The 20,813-nt window shown below is 41.5% G+C and overlaps 1 protein-coding gene across 6 annotated transcripts in view; it reads right to left on the minus strand.

Moving 5' to 3' along the window:
• Positions 1 to 20,813, minus strand: part of PTPRT (protein tyrosine phosphatase receptor type T) — a 1,130,568-nt gene that overhangs the window by 114,891 nt on the left and 994,864 nt on the right. For all 6 annotated transcript variants that reach the window (XM_024238852.2, XM_063720525.1, XM_054542313.1 and 3 more), the window contains one exon: positions 12,303 to 12,451. In XM_024238852.2, coding sequence (XP_024094620.2) covers positions 12,303 to 12,451 — 149 coding nt within the window. The remainder of the gene's footprint in view (positions 1 to 12,302; positions 12,452 to 20,813) is intronic.

Consider the following 20,813-nt stretch of genomic DNA (forward strand, 5'->3'; position numbering starts at 1 on the left):
TTAAGGGGAATTGAAGTTTTATTTCATTTTCAGCCCCATATAATTAGGATATCAACTCATATGATTGGTAAGGTGAAAAGTAAATCATCTGAACAGAGATGAATCACAGGTTAATGGATCACGACAGCTCCCCCACCCTCACTGGACAACATTCTCTTGGCAGCTTCTGCACACACCTCTACTGGGCATACCAAGTCATATAACTATTATCTGTGTTCCCTATTTCATGGGCTTTTTGAGAGTAGAAATGCCATTTCTTATGCTACTAATAGTTATTATTTTGATTAGTGGAAACTTGTGCTCACTTAACATCTGTCTATTCTACAGGTGAGTGTAGATTTGAGATGTGTTTGATGTCTGGTGGGGTGGGCAGTTCTTTCCACCTAGTTAAGAGCATCTCACTAAAAGTCAACCAGTGCTGAGTAACTAAACATCATGGAACCCCTTTTCAAAATTATGTAGGAAGCAACCTAGAGAATTATGGAAATGGTGATGCACTGAGCATAGGGGCTTTGCTCATCCTTGGCCCTTTGCTATTTCCTTCTACTACCTCACTTGCAGCTTTTCAGTCTTTGTGGTAGTCTGCCCTATGGCTCTTCCATTGACTTTCCTAGATCCACTCCCAACCATTAATACATAAACCAGACCTCAGGTTCTTGCCATAAATTTCTACTTTGAATGTACAGATCCTATCACAATCCAGCTGAGTAGATATTGATGGAGTCTTCTAATCCATCAGCTCCTTCACACATTCTGAGTTCCATCCCAGGATCCAGGTGATTTCCAGAATGCTCTGCACTTGGACCACATTTACACAGCCCCATTTATAGTCCACTGTTTTGATGTTATACCCTGAGCTTTAACTGATGGCTTTTCTATAGGTCCTCCTATATGTAAGTCTTGGCTCAAAGTTCTGGTTCTTCCATTAACTTGCTGAGTGATCCTAGGCAATGAGTTTCACCTCTGAAGGCCACAGTTTCCCTATTCATGGCAAAGTCTCCAATCACATTGTATACAAAATGTAGTGAACATTTATATCCCCAGGCAAGGCTCATCTGTTGAGCTCCAGGCCCCCACAGCCCACTACCAACCTGGCTTCTCTTCCGTGACTCAATAACACCTCAAATCTATTGGCCTAGATGTAAATGCCCCCCTTTTCTGCTTCAAATCTGGCCCCTTCCTATGCTATCTCATTTGGCATCATCACCACCTACCTAGAGTGAGTATAAGCAGAAAGGAAGAGCTTCAGGGCTAAGGCCGGGGACACTTCAATGATTAGAGGTTGGGAACAAGTAAAGAACTAGTAAAGAAGAATGAGAAGAAATGGCTGGGGAGGAAAGCAAAAAACAAGGAGAGTGAAAGTCAAGCAAAGAAAATGTTTCCAGAAGGAGGGGCTGCTGATAGGTCCATCATGTGAAACTAGGTTCAAGCCCTGGGCTTGGTTTCTTGGTAGCTATGTGACCTTGAGCTAGTTACTTCAGTTCTCTGAGCCTCAGTTTCCATAACATGCCTCATAGAATTGTTGAGAATATTAAATGAAATGAGGCATAGAAAGTGCTTTGTCCAGTAATTACTCACAAAATGTTAGCTAGTAGAATTATTATCTATGTTTTCAACTCATCAAGGCTGTAGCTTTGAGCAGAGGGGGGGAGATTGGTCTCTAAGCTCAGTTTATTCTGCTACCTAGCAACTATATATTTACATCTTCAACATCACTTCTTTATCCCTGATTACTTTAACAAGCACTTTTTAAGTGCTCTGTTATAATTCAAGACCACCTGTGAGGTGTAGAGAACAATTCTATTTTCTTCCCAAGATGTAGTGGCCTAAGATAAATTGTCAAAAAGCAACTTCAGCCTTGTAACTTTACTGAGGTCTCTTTGAAAGGGTATTGAGGAATGCTTGGGCCAGCTGACAACGACAGTGAAGGTCTGTAACTGATAAAATGAACTCTGCTTATCTACAATAGAAAGCTGGATCTATATAACTCAAAGAGCATATGAGGCTGGGTTCCAAAATCACACAAGGACACCTGACACTGGGATCACTCCAATTCCCAAGCAGGTTACCTTTCCCGGAAAGTGAATTTAAATGGGACACAAGTGTGAAGTCCTTTCCAAGGAGGCTCCAGCTACCATTCCAGCTTCGTCTCTGGCCATACATTCTTGACACAGAGTATCTTGGACTTCAAACCCACTTCTCTGAGTCCACCAGACCTCACACCTCATACTTCCAAGCTTTTGTCCCTTCCACCTGGGTCGATCTCTTCTCTTGCACTATTTTCAAATCAAAATCCATCTTCTTACATCATATTTTCCAAATCACTTAGCCAGAATTAACCACTTGCTGGGTGTCTGATCAGTGTTTCTGGGACACTATACATGCCTTTTCTCTATCATTTATCACATTTATTGAAACTAATCCACTTACAACTCTCCACTTACAACTCTTTCAGTAATACCATTGAAGGCAGAGACCATGTCTTATTTATCTTTACAATCCCTAAAATGCTTGGCATAGAGTCGGCATTCATTGAATATTTAAAGGAACACCTCAGCTACTCTCATAACCAGGAGATGAAAAGTATAATTCAATTTGAGAAGGTTCTATTTATGCAGAAATCAGATTAGGAGTCTACAGAAAATATTACATAGAAGACAAACCGTTGTTGACTGTACTTCATTCCTTTGAAGGGTACCATGGGAGAAAACTAGAATGGTCATGTCCCTAATGAAAGGCCATGGGCCCAATTCTAGATCTAGTTCTACTTGGGACTCACTGAGTGATCTTGGGAAAACTCTCTGTGACTCAAATCTTCATTTTTAAGATGAGAAGTTTGGATCAATAACATCTAAGGTAATTTTTAGTTTTAATTTGATTATGTATAACGATTATATCTTTTTTTGAGTCTAATATTCTTCTCTGAAACTTGTCTTAATTTAACTCCTTAGTGTTTGTGATGGAAAATTGGTCAACGTTCTCAAGGCTGCCTAAATTTCCATTTTGTAAGGAATAAACAATTCCATTCAACTATGGGTTGCCAGGAACTTAATAAGTGTGTCCTTTAATCTGTCAGCCAAGTGGATGATTGCAAAATATTCAATAATTCTTGTAAGATATTCAATAAAACTGGAGGGGGCAAGCTTGTAACATTCAATTCTTCTCCCAGATTCAATTTAATCTTGGAGCAACCTGAAAATATAATTGTTCCTGCAAACAGGATTTTTGCATCTTTGAGTTCTTTTTCACAATGCTCTGTTGAGCTCTCGATTTCAGTGTGTGACTCATCATTGCTTTTCCTTGTAAATTTCCACTCCTTCCATCCTGACTCTTAGACTGTTCACTGTTCAGACAAAAGGAGACAAAATCAAAGATACGGTTGAGAGAGATTCCCAGATTTGGGGACCCTCATAACTATTAATGGGCTTTAGCACCCTTCAGGTCCAGTACTCCTATGGCAATAACTTCTTGGTGCATCTGCCCAGGGAGGTGAGCTAGAGCCTTCCTCTCCCAGAGAGGCCATAATTCTACTATCATGAAAAACAGCTTTGCAAATAAAGAAGAAGGGCTTGAGTCTGACAGTCCTGGGCATTACTTTGAGCTAGTGATTCTCAAACTTGAACATGCCTCTGAATCACCTGGAAGGCTTGTTAAAAACTGATTGCTTGGCCCTAACCCTAGAGTTTTGGGTTCAGTAGGTCTGAGGTAGGGCCTGAGAATTTGCTTGTAACAAGTTCCCAGGAGATGCTGATGCTGCTGTTCTGGAGATCATGCTTCGAGAACCACTGCTTTGAGCAGATGACTCAGTGTCTGTGGCCTTAAGTTTCCTTGTCTATGAAATGGGAATAATAACATCTACAGAAGGCAGCATGGAGGAGTAGTCTTGGACTAAGGGCCTCGGGGTGTCAGGCTGACCTAGGTTTGAGTTCCAGCTCTGCCGTTTAAAGCTACAAAGGCTTAGGCAAGTTCCTTACTATTTTAAAGCCTGTTTCCTCACCTTTAAATTATCAGGTATAATCATAACACATTTAATTTTCCCACCATACCAATGAGATAAGAATGCTTATACAATATAAAACACTCAGCATGTAAATGGGCATATAATTAATGCTCTGTAAATAATAACTAGGATCATAAATATTAACAATGTAGTAATTACTACATTTCGAGGCCCCAGACTAGGAGGATTAAGTGATTGGCTGACACAACCAGAAATAAAAAAAAAATAGCCCAGTAGGCTTGGCAAGCAGGGTCAAACCTAACAAGGAACAGAACAGACAAAATGTAAAATCTTTGATTTGGGCCCCAAAAGTCATCTTCATCTGGGCTGACTGAGGCAGCCCTAGCTGGAAGCCATGATTTCTGCATTAGGTAGTCACGTGATGAATATTTACAGGTTAATTAAAATATGAGTGATATATTTTAAACCCAGGTTTAGGATCAGAGTGAGGGTGATGGTAGCTCTCTGAACTCCCAGTGACTCAACCCAATGTAGAGGGTCATGGTTGTCTTGGAAACCACACATTCCGTGGGCATGGACCAAATGAAGACAGAAGGGTCAAAAAAGATTTTGAGCAGACTGAAAAACAGAAATTTATTCCGAGGAGGGCTGATGGCTGACGCAGTGACTGTTTAGCCTGAGGGAAGGACCTGGGCACAGAGGTAGCTGCAGTCAAATAGCTGGGGAGGGTGTGGGTGCTGCAGGAAGAGAAGCGCTGATTCCATTACCCTGTGTGACACCAGAGGGCAGACAAAGGCCAGCACATGGTTGCTGACTAATACATGGTTGTGTACAAAAGCAGGAATGAATGAAGTTAGAGAGGACAGATTTTGGCTTAATTGAAGAGAGAATACATTATAAGAAAAGATGGAACCAGGTCTGGTCTTGGAACTAGATCTTAGTGTGAATTCCAGCTCCATCATTCATTCATTCATTCATTCATTCATTCATTCATTCATTCATATATTCAAACAAGTACTCAATGAGTATCTGATGGGCCAGAGAGTTTGGGCAACTGTCAGTACGTACTGATCAACAACCATTGAGGGGCGGGGGATTTAGGAAGCATAAATATATAGCCCTTAGCTTGGGGGCATCAATGATGCCATTTATGAAATCAAGATAATGATTCCTAACTGGTTGCATTGTTTTGAGGATCAGAGACAATATGTGAACAGCACCTAGCAAAATGACTGGCCCAGAGAAAGTCCCAAGCAAATGTAGCAATCCTTGACATCACACACCATCAAGTCAAGAGTTTCCCCAGAGAAGATCAGGGTCAGGCCAGTTTTCCCAGAGACCCATTTCCCAGCCAGCTGGCCATTTTCCTGAAAGGGTTAAGGAATCTTTATAAAGAGTTTACCACCACCCCAGCCAGCCTCTATTGTTTTAAAAGCCATGATCCGTCTTCCCTATTTGAATTGCTTTAGTTATATAACATGTTCCTAAAATAATCTGGCTAAAATTTTGCCTGGTACTTCCTTCTGCCTTCCTCATCTCTACTGAACCATCCCAAGGGAGTATCAAGCCTGAACATTCTCTGAACTGCCCACAAAGAAACCCTTTTATGAGGTCTGTGTGGTAAAGTACAGGAAGAATATCAGGTTTCAGGGTCCACCCTCATCTTTGGCAGAAAATACCTCTTAAGGTTACTGTGTGCTGGCTGCCTGGTATATTTTGGTCATGTTGGGAGGTACAAAGTCAGGGAAAGGGTCCTGTGGCTCTTTGTGTAGGCTTCCATTGCACAAAGTCCTGTAACAAAGATGCTCTTTCTTGAACCATTTGTCTCCACTGCCAGGCTGCAAGCTCTCTGTTAGGCAGGGGCCATTCTTTGCTCCTCTCTCTCCATAACTACCCAGGGATTGGTTTAGCTTTGGGATGCCTAAGGGTGGGACCACTGGTCTGCAGTCCCACTTTCCTAAGAGGGTCCTAGTAGGATGATTCTGGCAGAACCTATCTGTGAGTACATCCACTTCGCAGCTGCCTTCCTGAGGCAGGAGTTTCAGGGAATAGAGGAACCAGTAAGAAGCACTGTTCTCCCAGCCAGAAAGGCTATATCACCTTGATTTCCTGTCTCTCCTTCACTCGCTTTCATGGTAGAGAGACAGCTAAAGGTCAGAGGAAAGAGAAAGTTGCTTGGTTTTGAAAGTAGAATATCTGTTCTGGGGTCCAGGGCCCATTATCTGTTTGTCATAGGACTTCAAGAAGATTTTTTAATATCTGAGACCATCAGTTTCCTCAACTGCAAAATGAATTTGATAATAATCATATGGACTATACAGGGTTACTGAGAGAATGACTAAGATTCCATATTTGAGCATGCTTATCATAGTACCTGGCACCTTGTGGGAATCTGCTAGGCTCCATGCCAGTACCTGGCCCCAGGCCTCTGTTCAGAACACAGCTGTGGCAGCAGCTTCTGCCCACATGGTAGAAAAGCCGGCTGACCTATCAGTAAGGAAATGAAGTTCTCCCCTTTCTCCCAGCTGTCAGTGACCTTCCTCTGTGAGACTGGTGAATGTTGGGCTACCATCCACAGTAGAGGAGAAGGAACACTGGTTTAGGAGTGCCCTATTTGCTTCTAATTCTATCCCTACTGTTTCTTCATTGTGTGACTTTGGGCTTATTTACTTCAGTTCTCTGAAGCTCAGTTTTCTCATTCACAAAATAGGAATAATATCTAATGATAGGGTTCCTCGGGAGCTTCAGAGTGGAATTTATATAAAGCACAAGTTTTAGCACATAGTAGGTGCCCAATAAAAGTTATCTTTTTCTTTGGGCATTTTCTACTAGAAATCCCAGAGCCAAAGTGGAATTTAAAATTATCAGAGTGCATATTTTAGATTAAATTGTAATGTAATATAGTTATATTTCAATATATCCTGGTCCTGACCTTCACATTTTCCTGATACTGATTATTTATTTTTCTCACTATTTTTTAAATTGTAGGTTCTTTTATTGGATATATCCCCAAATTCTTTGCAGAATGAGATGGATAGACTCTAACTGAAATCAGGAGAAATGTATTCTCATTACGACTCTGCAATATATGTATGATTTGGGCCATGAAAGCTCTCTGAACCTCAGTTTCCTCATCTGTAGAATGGGAATAATTAAAAACCTACTAGCTATCTTATTCCTACAGGAATAAGGAACTATTGCTGCAGTGGAGTGTTTTGCAGAAGGACTTTGTAAACTATGAAAGGCTTACAAAGTAGAAACATGTATTATTTGTGATACAATACCTCATTTTATTCATCTTTGAAACTACCTCCTCCCCAGACTGTGCCACATGACTTACAGCACAGGGGTAGGCATGTACTGAGAAAAAGTCCATTAAATCCCACCTCCAAGGTCACACTTAGCAGACAGCTAGATGGCCCAGTGTCTTGTCTAATGACCCTTAGAGAAGGACTGCCTTTACCTTCCAGACATGGAATAATTCAATAGAGGGAAAGCATAAAAATCAGGACAGAGTTAATTCATGGTACCCAGTAGGCAAGTGAATCTGTCAAATGCCATTATGGGAAGAGTAGACTACCAAGTCCCCATATCACAGGAATTCAAAAGGGATTTATTTTGAAGCATTTTTGTTTGGACTGAAAATGAACAAGAAGATGACATGTGAACAAAAGAGATAAAGAAGAAGATTTAAGCACCAGAAGAAAGCCCCACAAAATGATCCCAGTGAGCAAAAGATCGCAGAGAAAAATAAGTACACAGGGCAGTAAGATCAAAATCAGATTACTTAATAAAAGCTAGCATTTCTTTAAATGGAAAACAATGCACGTTGTTTGTCCTTGAAATGTGACACGTACTCCTTTTTCAAGAATGCCAAGGCACTCCAAAGCAACAGCCCATATCTGACAAAGCCCCATCACCCTAGAGCCCTGGAGGTCATTGTTCGTATACAATATTAGAAGGTTTGATTGAATAGATGTCACAGAACTTAGCAGTCACTTGAAATAGAAAAACCAAATACCGCATGTTCTCACTCATAGGTGGGAATTGAATAGTGAGAACACATGGACACAGGAAGGGAAACATCACACACCGGGGCCTGTTGTGGGGTGGGGGACGGGGGAGGGATAGCATTTGGAGATATACCTAATGTTAAATGATGAGTTACTGGGTGCAGCACACCAACATGGCACATGTATACATATGTAACTAACCTGCACGTTGTGCACATGTACCCTAAAACTTAAAGTATAATAAAAAAAAAAAGAAAAAAGAAAACCCCAGAAAATAAACCTATGCAGGGACAGGTAGAATTTGAATTAGGCAAGGGCCTACCTGGTCAATAATGAAATAATTGCTCAAGGCACGTTCTTCCGTAATCTTTTGCAATGTAACAACTATTCTGTGCCCTGCCTCTCGATGCTGCCTCAACATTTGTACATAATCTCAGGGACTCCTAAAGACACCGATTCAGAAGCCAGTCACTTCCCTAATGCCACAAAAACAGATTCAATTCTACATACATCAGGGTGATTTCAGAAGCAATTTCTCATCTCCAGTGTAAGCATTACTTACATTTTTCCCCCTCAAATCTCATCCCAGTGGTTCCACAGGGCATTTTAAAAGGTACCTGAAGCATTCTAGGGCAGTCAAAAGATCCTGAGAGTGTTTTTGCAGCTGTAGCCTGAGGACGTCAGATGCATAGAGAGTCCTAACGTATTCAGTGATTCAGACTAATGCAGAGTTTTCTAATAATTGAGTATAATAAGTCAATCATTATTTAAATCTTTTAGAAAGCAATATTGTTATAATGAATGCATACATACAGTCATATATGTATATTTGTGTATATATGACTGTGTAGGTTTATACATCTCTGTGTATATTTACGTGTCTGTGTAAATATAAAACACATATGCACACACATACATACACACCTCAATCATTTGGAAAGTTTGTCCCTGGCCTTTAAAACATCTAATTAGATTTCATTGGATATTTCTCCTCTTCCTTTATGGTAAGTTAAACTATTTCAGTCTTGGGTGTTTTCCATCTTAAGGGACTAAGTTTTGGCCCATAGCAAACAGTGACAATGTTCTCCTTTGAAACATAAGAAATCAGTATTACCCAGGTTTGCATTTGAGATCAGAAAGATTGAGAACCAATATCTAAAATTTCAGGGTCACAATGATTGTCAAGAATTTTTGGCCATAATCATTTTGCTTTTGAGAGTCCTCCCAAGGTACTTTTATAAACGGAAAAAAGTGCACAAGAGGCTGGACTGGACAGAAAAGGATGAATTGGTATTACTTGGCCAGTATTTTCAATCAGATAAACTTGCAAATGAACTTCTCTGCCCCAGGGCCGAAAGCAGGGAATCCAGTGACAACTTAGCATAGCCAGAGACTCAGTGAGCTCCTGATGAGCCTTTCCCTTTTTTTCTATTATCATTAATTGACACTAATTATATACATATTTATGGGGTATAGTGTGATACATGTATATAATGTATAATAATCAGGGTAATTAATATATTAATCACCTCTAAATTTATCATTCCTTTGTGTTAGAAACATTCAAAATCCACTGCTTTAGCTATTTGAAAATATACAATAAACTGTTGTTCATTATAGTCACCCTACAGTACAACAGAACATTAGAACTTATTCCTCCTAGCTACTTGTAATTTTGCAACAGAGGTTGGTTTACAGATGCAAAATTATAGCTAGGATGTTCCTCTCTTTTAAGGAAAAATCAAGCCCATTTTCTTGTCAACCCTGGTCCATGTCAACAACCAATTTCCCTGCTTCTAGGAAATGTATGAGTCTCAGTGATTTATCTGGATTGAACATGGAAAAAAAAGGACTGGCTTCATGGTTAGGCAAACCGCAAATTTGCTCTGATCCCTAAGAAGAACAGATGTTAAATATTTGCTCATAATCAGTATGTGCCATTAGACTTTGTCTTTAAAAGCCATTACCTAACCTTAAGAAGAACTCAAACTTACCATCACTGGTAACGTGCAAAGCAGTATGATATGTCCATTAATAGGATGTAAAGGGAAGTACGTCATATCAGCTATGTCATATTTTTGCCAAAATGTTTAACCTGAATGTTATCATGATGAAAAAAATTAGACAAATCTGGATTGTGGAACACTCTGCAGGATGACAGCCCTAGACTTTAAAAAAATGTCAAGACCGGGTGCGGTGGCTCACGCCCGTAATCGCAGCACTTTGGGAGGCCGAGGCGGGTGGATCACGAGGTCAGGAGATCGAGACCATCCTGGCAAACACGGTGAAACCCCGTCTCGACTAAAAAAATACAAAAAATTAGCCAGGCGTGGTGGCGGGTGCCTGTATTCCCAGCTACTTGGGAGGCTGAGGCAGGAGAATGCAGTGAACCCAGGAGGCGGAGCTTGCAGTGAGCAGAGATCGCGCCACTGCACTCCCTCCTGGGCGATGGAGTGAGACTCTGTCAAAAAAAAAAAAAAAAAAAAAAAAAAAAAGTCAGTATCCTGAAAGAAAAAATAAAGTTGAGAGGGCTGTACTAGATCAAAGAGGATAAAGACACCTAAAAACCAAATACAATGTGAGCACTCTGATTGGATCCTAGATTAAAATAACAAACAAATAAGCAATAGAGAACATTTGGAGGACATTGAGGCAATTTGACTATGATCTGGTATATTAGATCACTGAAGTAAGGTTATACTTTATTGTGGTAATGTTGAAGAGGTGTCCTAGTTCTTAGGAAACACATGCTGAGTTCTCTGGAGGTAGAGTGTCATGATGTCTGCAACTTACTTCTAAATGATTCAGAAAATTTTGAAAAAAAAAAACATGGATAAGGGGAAAAAGAGAGAGAGGGTGAGTACAGCCAAGTGCAAAAGTGCAAATGTTGCAAAATGGTAGCAATTGGTGAATCTAGGTAAAGGGTATATGGGTATTCATTTTGTTGTCTTCTCAACATTTTTGTAGTTTAAACTAATCTCTTCCCAAAGACAGTACATCAGTGCCTGAGCATAGCAATTGCCTCCATCCAAGTGCTGTATTCTAAATCTGGGTGCCTATGAGAACTCTGAATGACTTACAAAATCTATATCCCTCAGTTGGGCCCCACCTGTCATCCCCCAGGAGATTTTGATTCAGGAGATAAGGTGTGGAGCCCAGATATGGATGTGTTGAAAACCTCCCCAGGTGGGTTCTGTGCTGCACTGGAGCTTAGGAATCATGGACCTGAGTTACTCTCAGATCTGGATCCATTAAAAACAAGCTGTGTGGCTCTGGAACGGCTGGCCAAACACACTTAGCATTGCATACGTTACCTATAAAATGGGAACAATAATACTAAGGATCTTACAGGACTATGGTGAGGATGAGAGACAGTGTCTACATTACAGAAGGGGATAAATTTTTTCTTTCTTTCTTTATCCTCTCATAGATCCCCATTATCCCAAACTGATCATATCTTGAGTGATTTTTTACAAAATGGAGTTTCTTCCATTTGTAGCTTACATGGTATGTGGAGGACATCTGTGTATGTACAGATTCTTTGAGACTTCTTGCATTACCCAATTTGGGGAAGAGGCTGGGAAATCTAGTCTGTTAACTGGCTGATAGAATGGCTGTAAGAACAGAAGCAAGTCTGTCCACAAGGAAGCCTTAGATGTTGGCAGTCTTGGAGTTCTCCTTAGGATAAGGGTTAACCCTGGTATCTTAACCACCCAAGTCTTGGGATCCTTTATTAACTCTGAACAAGGACTCAGGTGCCCTTGACTAACGCTACTTGGAACACTGGCTGTGGCGGAACTGGCAAATGTTTGAGGGATGTGGCTTCCAATCTAAATATGTAACTCATCAGCCATTGTATTTTAGATAAGTTGCATCTCTGAGCCTCAGTTTCCTAAGCACTCAGAGTGGAGACAGTCATAATCTGTGACTCACCTACCTTATGTGGTGTATATGAAACACAGATTTGAAAATCTTAAGCCACTCAATTCAGTGTGGCATATTTTTCTCCTTAAGGACATAACCATCCTCCTCCTCCTTCTTTTTTACTGCTATTATTTTTAACCTGTCTCTATTTATGTCCACAAGCAGTTAGGATGACTTGCTCCCATTTCCATCTGATTTGGGGAAGATTTTTTAAATATTCCATTTCACCTTAGGATGAACTGCCCCAAGTCTTTGTCAGGGAGAACCTTCATCCCAGTCCATCTTAGGGAAGCATCCATACCCTATGCCTGGCAGCACCTGATCAATGTGTGGGGTTCACAGCAGAAGTACTAGGGCCGAGCTGGACCATGGATGTCCCCTTCCCCTTTGTTGGCTCTACTTACTGAATCCATTGATGTCCTGAGAACTAGAAGAGAAGCCTTCATCATTGCGGCTAGCGCTGAGCTTGGTGGTGGGTTTGTCGGCAGAGGCCACAGGCCCCATTTCCCTCTGGGCTCCACTCTGGGTCTCCTTCTGCTTCTTGGCCAGCTTCCTTTGGGACATGTGCAAGGGGAAAAAAACCACAGTCAGATGGTGCCAGTTGCATTAAAGCATTGGGTAGATTGTTCTTCCCCAATCCTCATCCTCAACCACCAAATCTGGTTCATTCTCCAGAAAAAGAATCAAGGCAGAACCAACCATGAATGGTTTCCGTTTACTCAGAAATATGAGACTCACGCTGCTGCCTCACCCCTGACAATGCATGTGTTCTATGTTTGAGCCTAAAATGGGAAATCAATGAGACTTGTACAATGCTTCCCCCACTCTCCTTTCAGAGGAAATCAACAAGATTTGTATTCCTTTCCCTAAGTCTCCTTTCAGAGGGAGGAAGTGGTTAGACTGGCCTTTCTGTTTCTGTGGCTCTGAATGAGATTAAAAATGGAGGCTTGTCTTTCTCAGGAACTGAGCTCATCAAAAACCTACCAAATAATAGTAGAGTGAAGCAGGGGCTGGTGGTTGGAGGTGGATGAGTGTGCAGGTTAGTTTCATAGCTCAAAAGAAGGAAATTTACAGCTGAATTGATGCAACCTTATTCCCACGGGAATAAAAGACCCTCAGAACCAGATGGATATTATCATAATATAACTATTACGATAATAATAGTGTAGAGCAGTGCTTCTCAAACTTTAGTGTAAATCTGAATCACCTGAAGAGTCAAAAAAAAAATACACACACACACACAGAGGCTCAGGATCACTGAAGTAGGACAGGATCTAGAAATCTATATGGCCATCAAGTTCCCCAAGTTATTCTGACACAAACCACTGGAGGTTAAAAACATCAGCTTTGGTGTCAGACAGACTCAGGTTCATAGCTTACCTCTGCTGCCTGCCAACTAGCTGCAAGACCCAGGGCAAATTTCTTACTCTAAATCCTGAACTATTCTTCTGTATACTGTGGCAGATGACAGGACCAACCTTATAGGGTTGTGAGGATTAAATGAGACAATGCATAAAATACACAGAGCACAGTGCCTCGCACATAGTGGACACTCGACGCCTAGCAGTTGCTATTCTTGTGTTTTCTACTATTGCCAGTGGATCCAACTATATTCCAATGTTGGAATTCCCTCCCCAACAGCCCCACTGTGGGATCCCATCTCTCCCTGAATTCTTTCAAATGATGTAGACTTTGACCTCACTGAGGAACTAAAAGGTTAAAAAGTTCTTTTCTGTGGATTTAAAATCTATGTCCTTTAAATTTTAACTGGATAGGTCTCAGATATATCATTAGAGATACAAAAATATGACTAACTCCTCTTGCATGTAAGAGTTATTCAAATATTTCTAAAAAGTGAACATGGTCCCTCTTTTTCCAACATATATGCATCGAAATATAGCTGTTATAGTCCTATCACATGAAAGGCTATAGGTTAAACATCAGATATCTTCAGAGTCAATTTTTCCAAGTCTCTTACTCCATCCTTCACAGGAGTAGGCGTCAAATTCAATTTTGGTCGTTCCTGTCGCAACACACAAAACGGGATGTCTCAGAGAGGTCAAATCCAGTGCAATACAGGGAATAATTTTCCAAGGTTGAGCCCCACTGATCATGAAACAGATAGTTTCAAGAGGTAACAATCTCCCTGCCAGAGGAAGTATAAAAGAAAAGGATAAACCTCAACTTAGGCTGGGAACAGTGGCTCATGCCTGTAATCCCAGCACGCTGGGAGGCTGAGCTGGGCAGATCACTTGAGCCCAGGAATTGAGACCAGCTTGGGCAACATGGTGAAACCCCATCTCTACAAAAATTAGCCAGGTGTGGTGGTGCACACCTGTGCTACTCAGCAGGCTGAGGTGGGAAGATCACTTGAGCCCAGGAGGCGGAGGCTGCAGTGAGCCGAGATCACGCCTCTGCACTCCAGTCTGGGTGACAGAGTGAGACTCTGTCAAACAAACAAACAAACAAAAAACAGAAAAGAAAAGAAAAACCCAAACCTCAGCTTAGAAGCATTTTAGAGGAGTTCACATAGGACAAATTCCAGTTTGATAGCATCCTCCTTGAAACATGAATCTCATGACCTAGGTGTAGACTTCACAGAAGAATGACAGATGGCATACTCAAATGAGGACAATTTGAGGAACGTTTATTTATAAAAGGTCTGCTGATAAAGGTGACAAGTGTATAGGACCCACAATATACTACTGCATCAATAGGAGAGCTGTTTATTACCTATGGGACCAGAGGAACAAATAGAGGAAGCAGTAACCAGAGCCCCAAAGAGGAGAGCTGTGAAGAGGAGGCACCCTGAACAGAAGCAACGGCTTTCTCTTGAAAGGCCCAGCCAGTCATAGACAACCTCACAGGGAGAGAACCAGAGGGAAAAAAAAAAAATGCCCTGACTACACCTTATGCCCTTCCTCTGGTCCCCTGTGGCAGTTCTCACTAGCTGAACCCAACAAGTCAGAAGTGGCAAGTGATCTTTTTGACAGACTTCATACAGAATGCACTCTGGAAGCAGAGAGCACAGTAGAGAAAGGTGGAGAGGGGAACTGGATCCAGGAATCCAACCAAGAAGAGAAAAGTTGCGTGTGTGTGTGTGTCTTTTTTTTTTTTTTTTTTTTTTTTTTTACAGTGTCTTATTCTGTTGCCTACACTGGAGTGCAGTGGTGCGATCTCAGCTCACTGCAGCCTCTGCCTCCCAGGCTCAAGTAATTCTCATGCCTCAGCCTCCAGAGTAGCTGGGACTACAGGTGTCTGCCACCGCATCTAGCTAATTTTTTGTATTTTAGTAGAGATGGCATTTTACCATATTGCCCAGGGTGGTCTTGAACTCCTGAGCTCAGGCAATCCGCCTGCATTGGCCTCCCAAAGTGCTAGGATTACAGGTGTGAGCCACCATGCCCGGCCGAGAAAAGTTTCTTTATACTCCTCGTTTTGGCCATAATTTGAAGACATATGTAGCCTAAAATGGAATTCTTCATTCACTAATTTTTTTAAGTTGGCTCGGGGAGAGAAAGGCACTCAGGAAGAGGAATGCATCTCTTCATTATAATGTTTTGGCCACAGGCATACTGTTCTACCAGTAAAACGATTCCAGGCAGATATACAACAAGAAATGAAGCATTGGATCGGTCAGACAATTAGACAGGGGTGGGGGAATGCCAACGAAGGAAAAATGAGCACTTCTGCTGCTGATGACATTTCAAAATTTTATTCTTCATTTATTATCAAAAAGGAGTATGTTTAAAAATGTATATGTGACCTTCTTAATCATAAATTTGAAAAGATATATAGCAGATTCTTTGCTTCTATCTGAGCTCTGCTCACATTGCCCCAGCAGGAAATAAAAGGAAATCTGATAAGAGAGTTAACTTTAAAACTATAAATGAGTATGTTTCGGAGGCTTTGATATTTCCTTGGGGGCAGAACTCTCAACCAATCTCATTCCATTCAGGGTAAAGTAATATGGAAAGGGTTGTCTTAGGCACAGATCATTGGTTTTCAAAGGAATCATCATAATAATAAAAGCCTTGCTGCTTTTATGAAAAATGGTACTTTATAGAAATGTTTGGGTAGCTCTGAACACCTGTATTAAAAAAAGAAAAACTAAGTATCCCCAAAAACACATATTTAAAAATTGGAAAGCTAACTGAATTGTAAAAATATCAGATATATTACATCCTTAGTATTTAAAGCTGATGGCTGACTCTGTATGTTCATGGTGATAATAATGTTATATAATCATTTTAATGTATGGATAGATGTTTTGGCAATTGGCAAGGACAGCTACAAGGTGGAAATGGAGGGGGTATTTGTGGAAGGAAATAAAACACAAAACCACAGTTTGGGGATCTATATCTATTCTTTCAGAATTCTGAATTTAAGTGTCAAAAAGACCTCTCAGTAACACAGAAAAATTGACATTCATCTCCATAGCCAAATAATTTAATTTACTACCTCATTATTTTTTTCTCTCAACAAAAGAGAAACCCAAATCTGTGAATAGGGCAAACAAGACCCTTAAACTAAGGACCGGGCTTCAACTCAGTCTTATTCTCTGCACATAACCTTATCCTCCCCTTTCAGAAAACATCAACTACCTCCTCCCACCACACTATTTCTCAATACTCCATATTCCTTGATGTGTCCCTCTTCTTCTCCACTGGTCACCTCCTCTTTGTCCTCTAAGGCTCAATGTAAGTGTCACATCACCTCTGAGGCTTCTCCCTGCTCTTCTACATAGAATTATAATTTTCTCCTCTTGCTTGACTCATCCATTGAACATGTACATGTATGAGTCTCTGCTAAATACTAGAGGATCATGTCTTCTTGACCTTAATCTTCATGGAACATGAAGACTAATGGCAAAGACGGGCATTAAAAAGATAAATACAGAAACAAAAATCACAAAGATGATGAACACCAAGAAGAAATACCTGTTGCTATGTAAGAGCTAGAACCTGGTTTGAACCCTGGCAGCAGATCAGGGAGGGTTTTGGTGCCATGTTAGCTATGTACTTGTTGAGTCAAATTGCAGTGATTCAACTCGTTCACCTACTACGACAAGAACCTCTTGGGAGAAGGGCTTTTGACTCTTTGCACCTACTCCAATTTCTTGCTGAGTGTCTGGCACATGGCTCAATAAATTTGTTGCACAAATTTATACTTAAAAGTCTGCAATTTGAAGTGTAGAAAAGATAGTCCTCTTACTCTGAACATAAATTACAACCACTTTAAAAGTAGATACGTGCAAAGAAAGAGAAGGAAACGCCTGCATAAAATTAGCTGGTGACCTGGAATATTCGTAACTAGAAATATTTTGGGCGGTAACTTAGCATTTCCTTCTTGGAATGTTTGCAGAATTAACAAAATGTTCATGGAAGTCAGAGATTTCCCCCGCAGAGCCCACAAAATAGCTGCAGCTATAGCATGTTGAAGAAGAAAAAAAAAAAATCTCATGCAATAGTCACATGACTCCTGGGATGATCATATAATTCATGGAATTCTCAGAGCCTTCAAAACTCAAGTACTTATGACTTTCTGAACTGAGGATTTTTTTCTCTAGTTGCTCTGAGATTTTTGCCAACTGGGTCACACAATTTCGCCAGCAGGGGGTACCAAAAGCTGATAAAAAGAGAGTATGCATAAGCCTGTTTATTCCTTTGCAGGAACATTTCCAAAGCTGAAGACTGTTTTAAGACACAGCAATCCAAAGTTTACTGCTTCTGACAGGTGAGGACGAGGTGACGCGGCCATAGCTCTTGGCATTTTTCCTTCTAACGGATCACTTTGAGCTCTCTCTGACCTTCGCTTGTTAGCTGAGTGAGGGGTAGGTGGCAGGGGATGTGCCCAGGATGGACCATGAGTCCTGTGATTTGTTCTGAGTGCCACTCTTTACAAGGGATACTGGCAGGTAGAATGGCTCACAGGAGAGGAAAGAAGAGCTGTTAAAAGTGTGGAAATCATGCTATGAGAGGAGGAGTGCATGAAACATCCAGGGACATTTCTCACAGAGAGGGAATACAAAGTAACGTTCTCTTCATGCATCTGATGGTTGGGTCTCTATGGTCCCAGGGGCAGAATGAGGACCAGGTTGGCTTGATACAACGAAGGAATTTCTTTTTCCTTTTCTTTTTTTTTTATTATACTTTAAGTTTTAGGGTACATGTGCACAACGTGCAGGTTTGTTACATATGTATACATGCGCCATGTTGGTCTGTTCTGGGGTGGGGGGAGTGGGGAGGGATAGCATTAGGAGATATACCTAATGTTAAATGACAAGTTAATGGGTGCAGCACACCAACATGGCACAACAAAGGAATTTCTAGCAAAGTAGAACTGCTTAGGTCTCTTTTGGAAGCACCTAACGCCTGAATTCCCCTCCCCAATTTTTCTGGTTTAGCAACCTTCTCTTCACCTTTTAAGGCCCAACTCAAATGTCCCCTACTCTTAGAAGTCTTTGCCTCCTTCCCAAAGTTAGAAGTTCCCTCCTTTTTGCTCATTAATTTGTTGGACAAACAGTTAATGAGCAAGTACTTTGAATCTGTGGCTGTTACAAGGAAGGAGATGATGATATGAAAAACAAGACAGGAATCCTGCCCTGTTTGGCTTTTGCAAGTACTGAGCTCCCCGCTATTGGAGAAGTTCAAGTAGAGACTGGGAAACCACTTAGAAAAGAGGTGGTGGAGGATCCCAGGATTTGGACTCTGCAAAACCCTTGACTCTCTTCTGGGCTAGGAACAGGACCACCCAGCCAACTGGTGGGGGCAGGAGTCTACAGGGCTCCACCTAGAGTTTTTCCCTGGATGTGGAGGCCATGCCCACTCTCCTGGGGAGACACTAATCAGGCACTCTTCCTCTTCCCCATAGGGCTCCTCCTCTGGGCCATCCTCCATTGCAATCTCCAGACAAACTTTCCTGGGAAACCATGAAGACTGAAATCCTGGAGTCAGAGATCTCAGCCATAGGAAGTGGACCAAAAAAAAAAAAAAAAAATACACAAGTCAAGCCCTGCTTCTACTAAAAGCTGGCATTGTCCTCTTTGAATCCAGGATGCTCTGCTGGCGTGACTAGGTCTCAGCTTAAAGCTACACATCGCAACTGTAAGGGAACTGCAGCATCTTCTCATTTCACAGACAAGACACTGAGGCCCGGACAGAGTAGTCCCTTAGCTAAGATGCACAGTGTGTAGGATGCAAGCCCTGCTTTCTGCCTGCCAGCTCAGGAATGTGGACACCTGCTCCACATTCTGCCATGCTTCTTCTAGGGATTTGCCCTTCCAGATTAGAAGGGCAAATTCAGTCTGTGGTACGCATGATTCCAGTGTCTTACAAATGCAGCAAAACTTTATTCATCTATGCCCCCACTGACTCAGAATTACTGTAATTGAGGCAAAGGCTGAGCTACATCACATAAGAATCAATAGTGTAAATAGGGATATGGATGTGTGTCGCATTTAAAGGAGAATGGACTGTTTTCCCTCATATCAGGAGGCAGGACTGCATAGCAGTTAATAGACTGGCTTTGGTGCCAGACAGCCTGGCATCAAAATCTGGCTCCATGTCAGACTAGCTGTGCGAGCTCTTGCAAGTTACTGAGCCCTCTGCATGCCAGTTTCCTCCTGCCTGCAAAACACGGATTAGAGTAGTACTTCCCCCGTAAGACTGTTGGGAGGATGGAATGGTATGTTGCTGGTAAACCACTTTGCCCAAGGTATGCACACAGTAAGCATTCAATAAATGCTCTCTGGTGTGATCATATTTTAAATACAAAAAAATCCATGTTAGTTTAAATAACCTCATTATTTATTAAATGTGAATACTTTGAAGTGGCTGCCCTGAATAATGGCTTTTCTTTAAAAACCTCCATTGATGCAGTCTAGAGCCATGCTTTTCAGCTTTGGCTGAGCAAATCATTTGGGGAGCTTTAAAAATTACCAGTGAGATTCTAATTTAATTGCTCTGGGGTGCAGCCTGGGCATCTGGGCATGCAGAAGCTTTCCAGGTGATTATAATGTGCCACTAAGCTTGAGCACCACCGATGCGGAACAGCTGTTCTCCAAGTGTGGTTTCCCTGGACCAACAGCATCCGCTTCACCTGGGGATGTATTAGTAACGCAACTTCACTGGCCCTGCCCTGACCTACTGAATCAGAAACTCTAGGTGATCAATAAGCCCTCCATGCAATTCTACTGCATGCCAAAGTTTGAGAACCACCGAAGTAGGTGGGCCCACTCTTCAGCAGGTTGAATTAGTAAAGTTTCACTCTTGAAAATGGAACACTAGAAGGTAGGAGACCCGGGTGCCGGGTCCAGATCTCAAATATCTCATTGAGTTGCCATGAACACTCCCTTTCCCCTCTCTGTGTATTGATTTCACTATGGGGGGGAGTTGGCATCTAAGAATCATGGCAACAACTGATGCTTTTAAAATGATTGTTATGGATTGAACTGTGTTCCACTCACCCACTCTCTGGCCGCAAAAGATACGTTGAAGTCCTAATCCATAGTACCTGTCAATGTTACCTTATTTGGAAATAGGGTCTTTGCAGATGTAATCAAGTTAAAATGAGGTCACTAGGGTGGCTCTGATTCCCAGATGACTGATGTCCTTACAAGGAGAGGGAAATTTGGACAGAAGTACACTGGAAGAATGCCACGTGACAATAAAGGTGGAGATGGGAGTGATGAGCCATAAGCCAAGGAACACGGAGGACTGGTGGGCACCACCAGCTGCCAGGAAGAGGCATGGCACCATTCTACTTAGAGTCTCAGAGGGAGCCTGACCACTCCAACACCTTGATTTTGGATTTATAGCTTCTAAAATTATGAGAGAACAAACTTTGGTTAAGTCATCTAGTTTGTGAGACATTCGTACAGTAGCCTGAGGAAACTAATAAAATGACCATAATAA

Source organism: Pongo abelii, chromosome 21 (genome assembly GCF_028885655.2).
Source record: "Pongo abelii isolate AG06213 chromosome 21, NHGRI_mPonAbe1-v2.0_pri, whole genome shotgun sequence".
In the NCBI taxonomy this organism is placed as follows: domain Eukaryota; kingdom Metazoa; phylum Chordata; class Mammalia; order Primates; family Hominidae; genus Pongo; species Pongo abelii.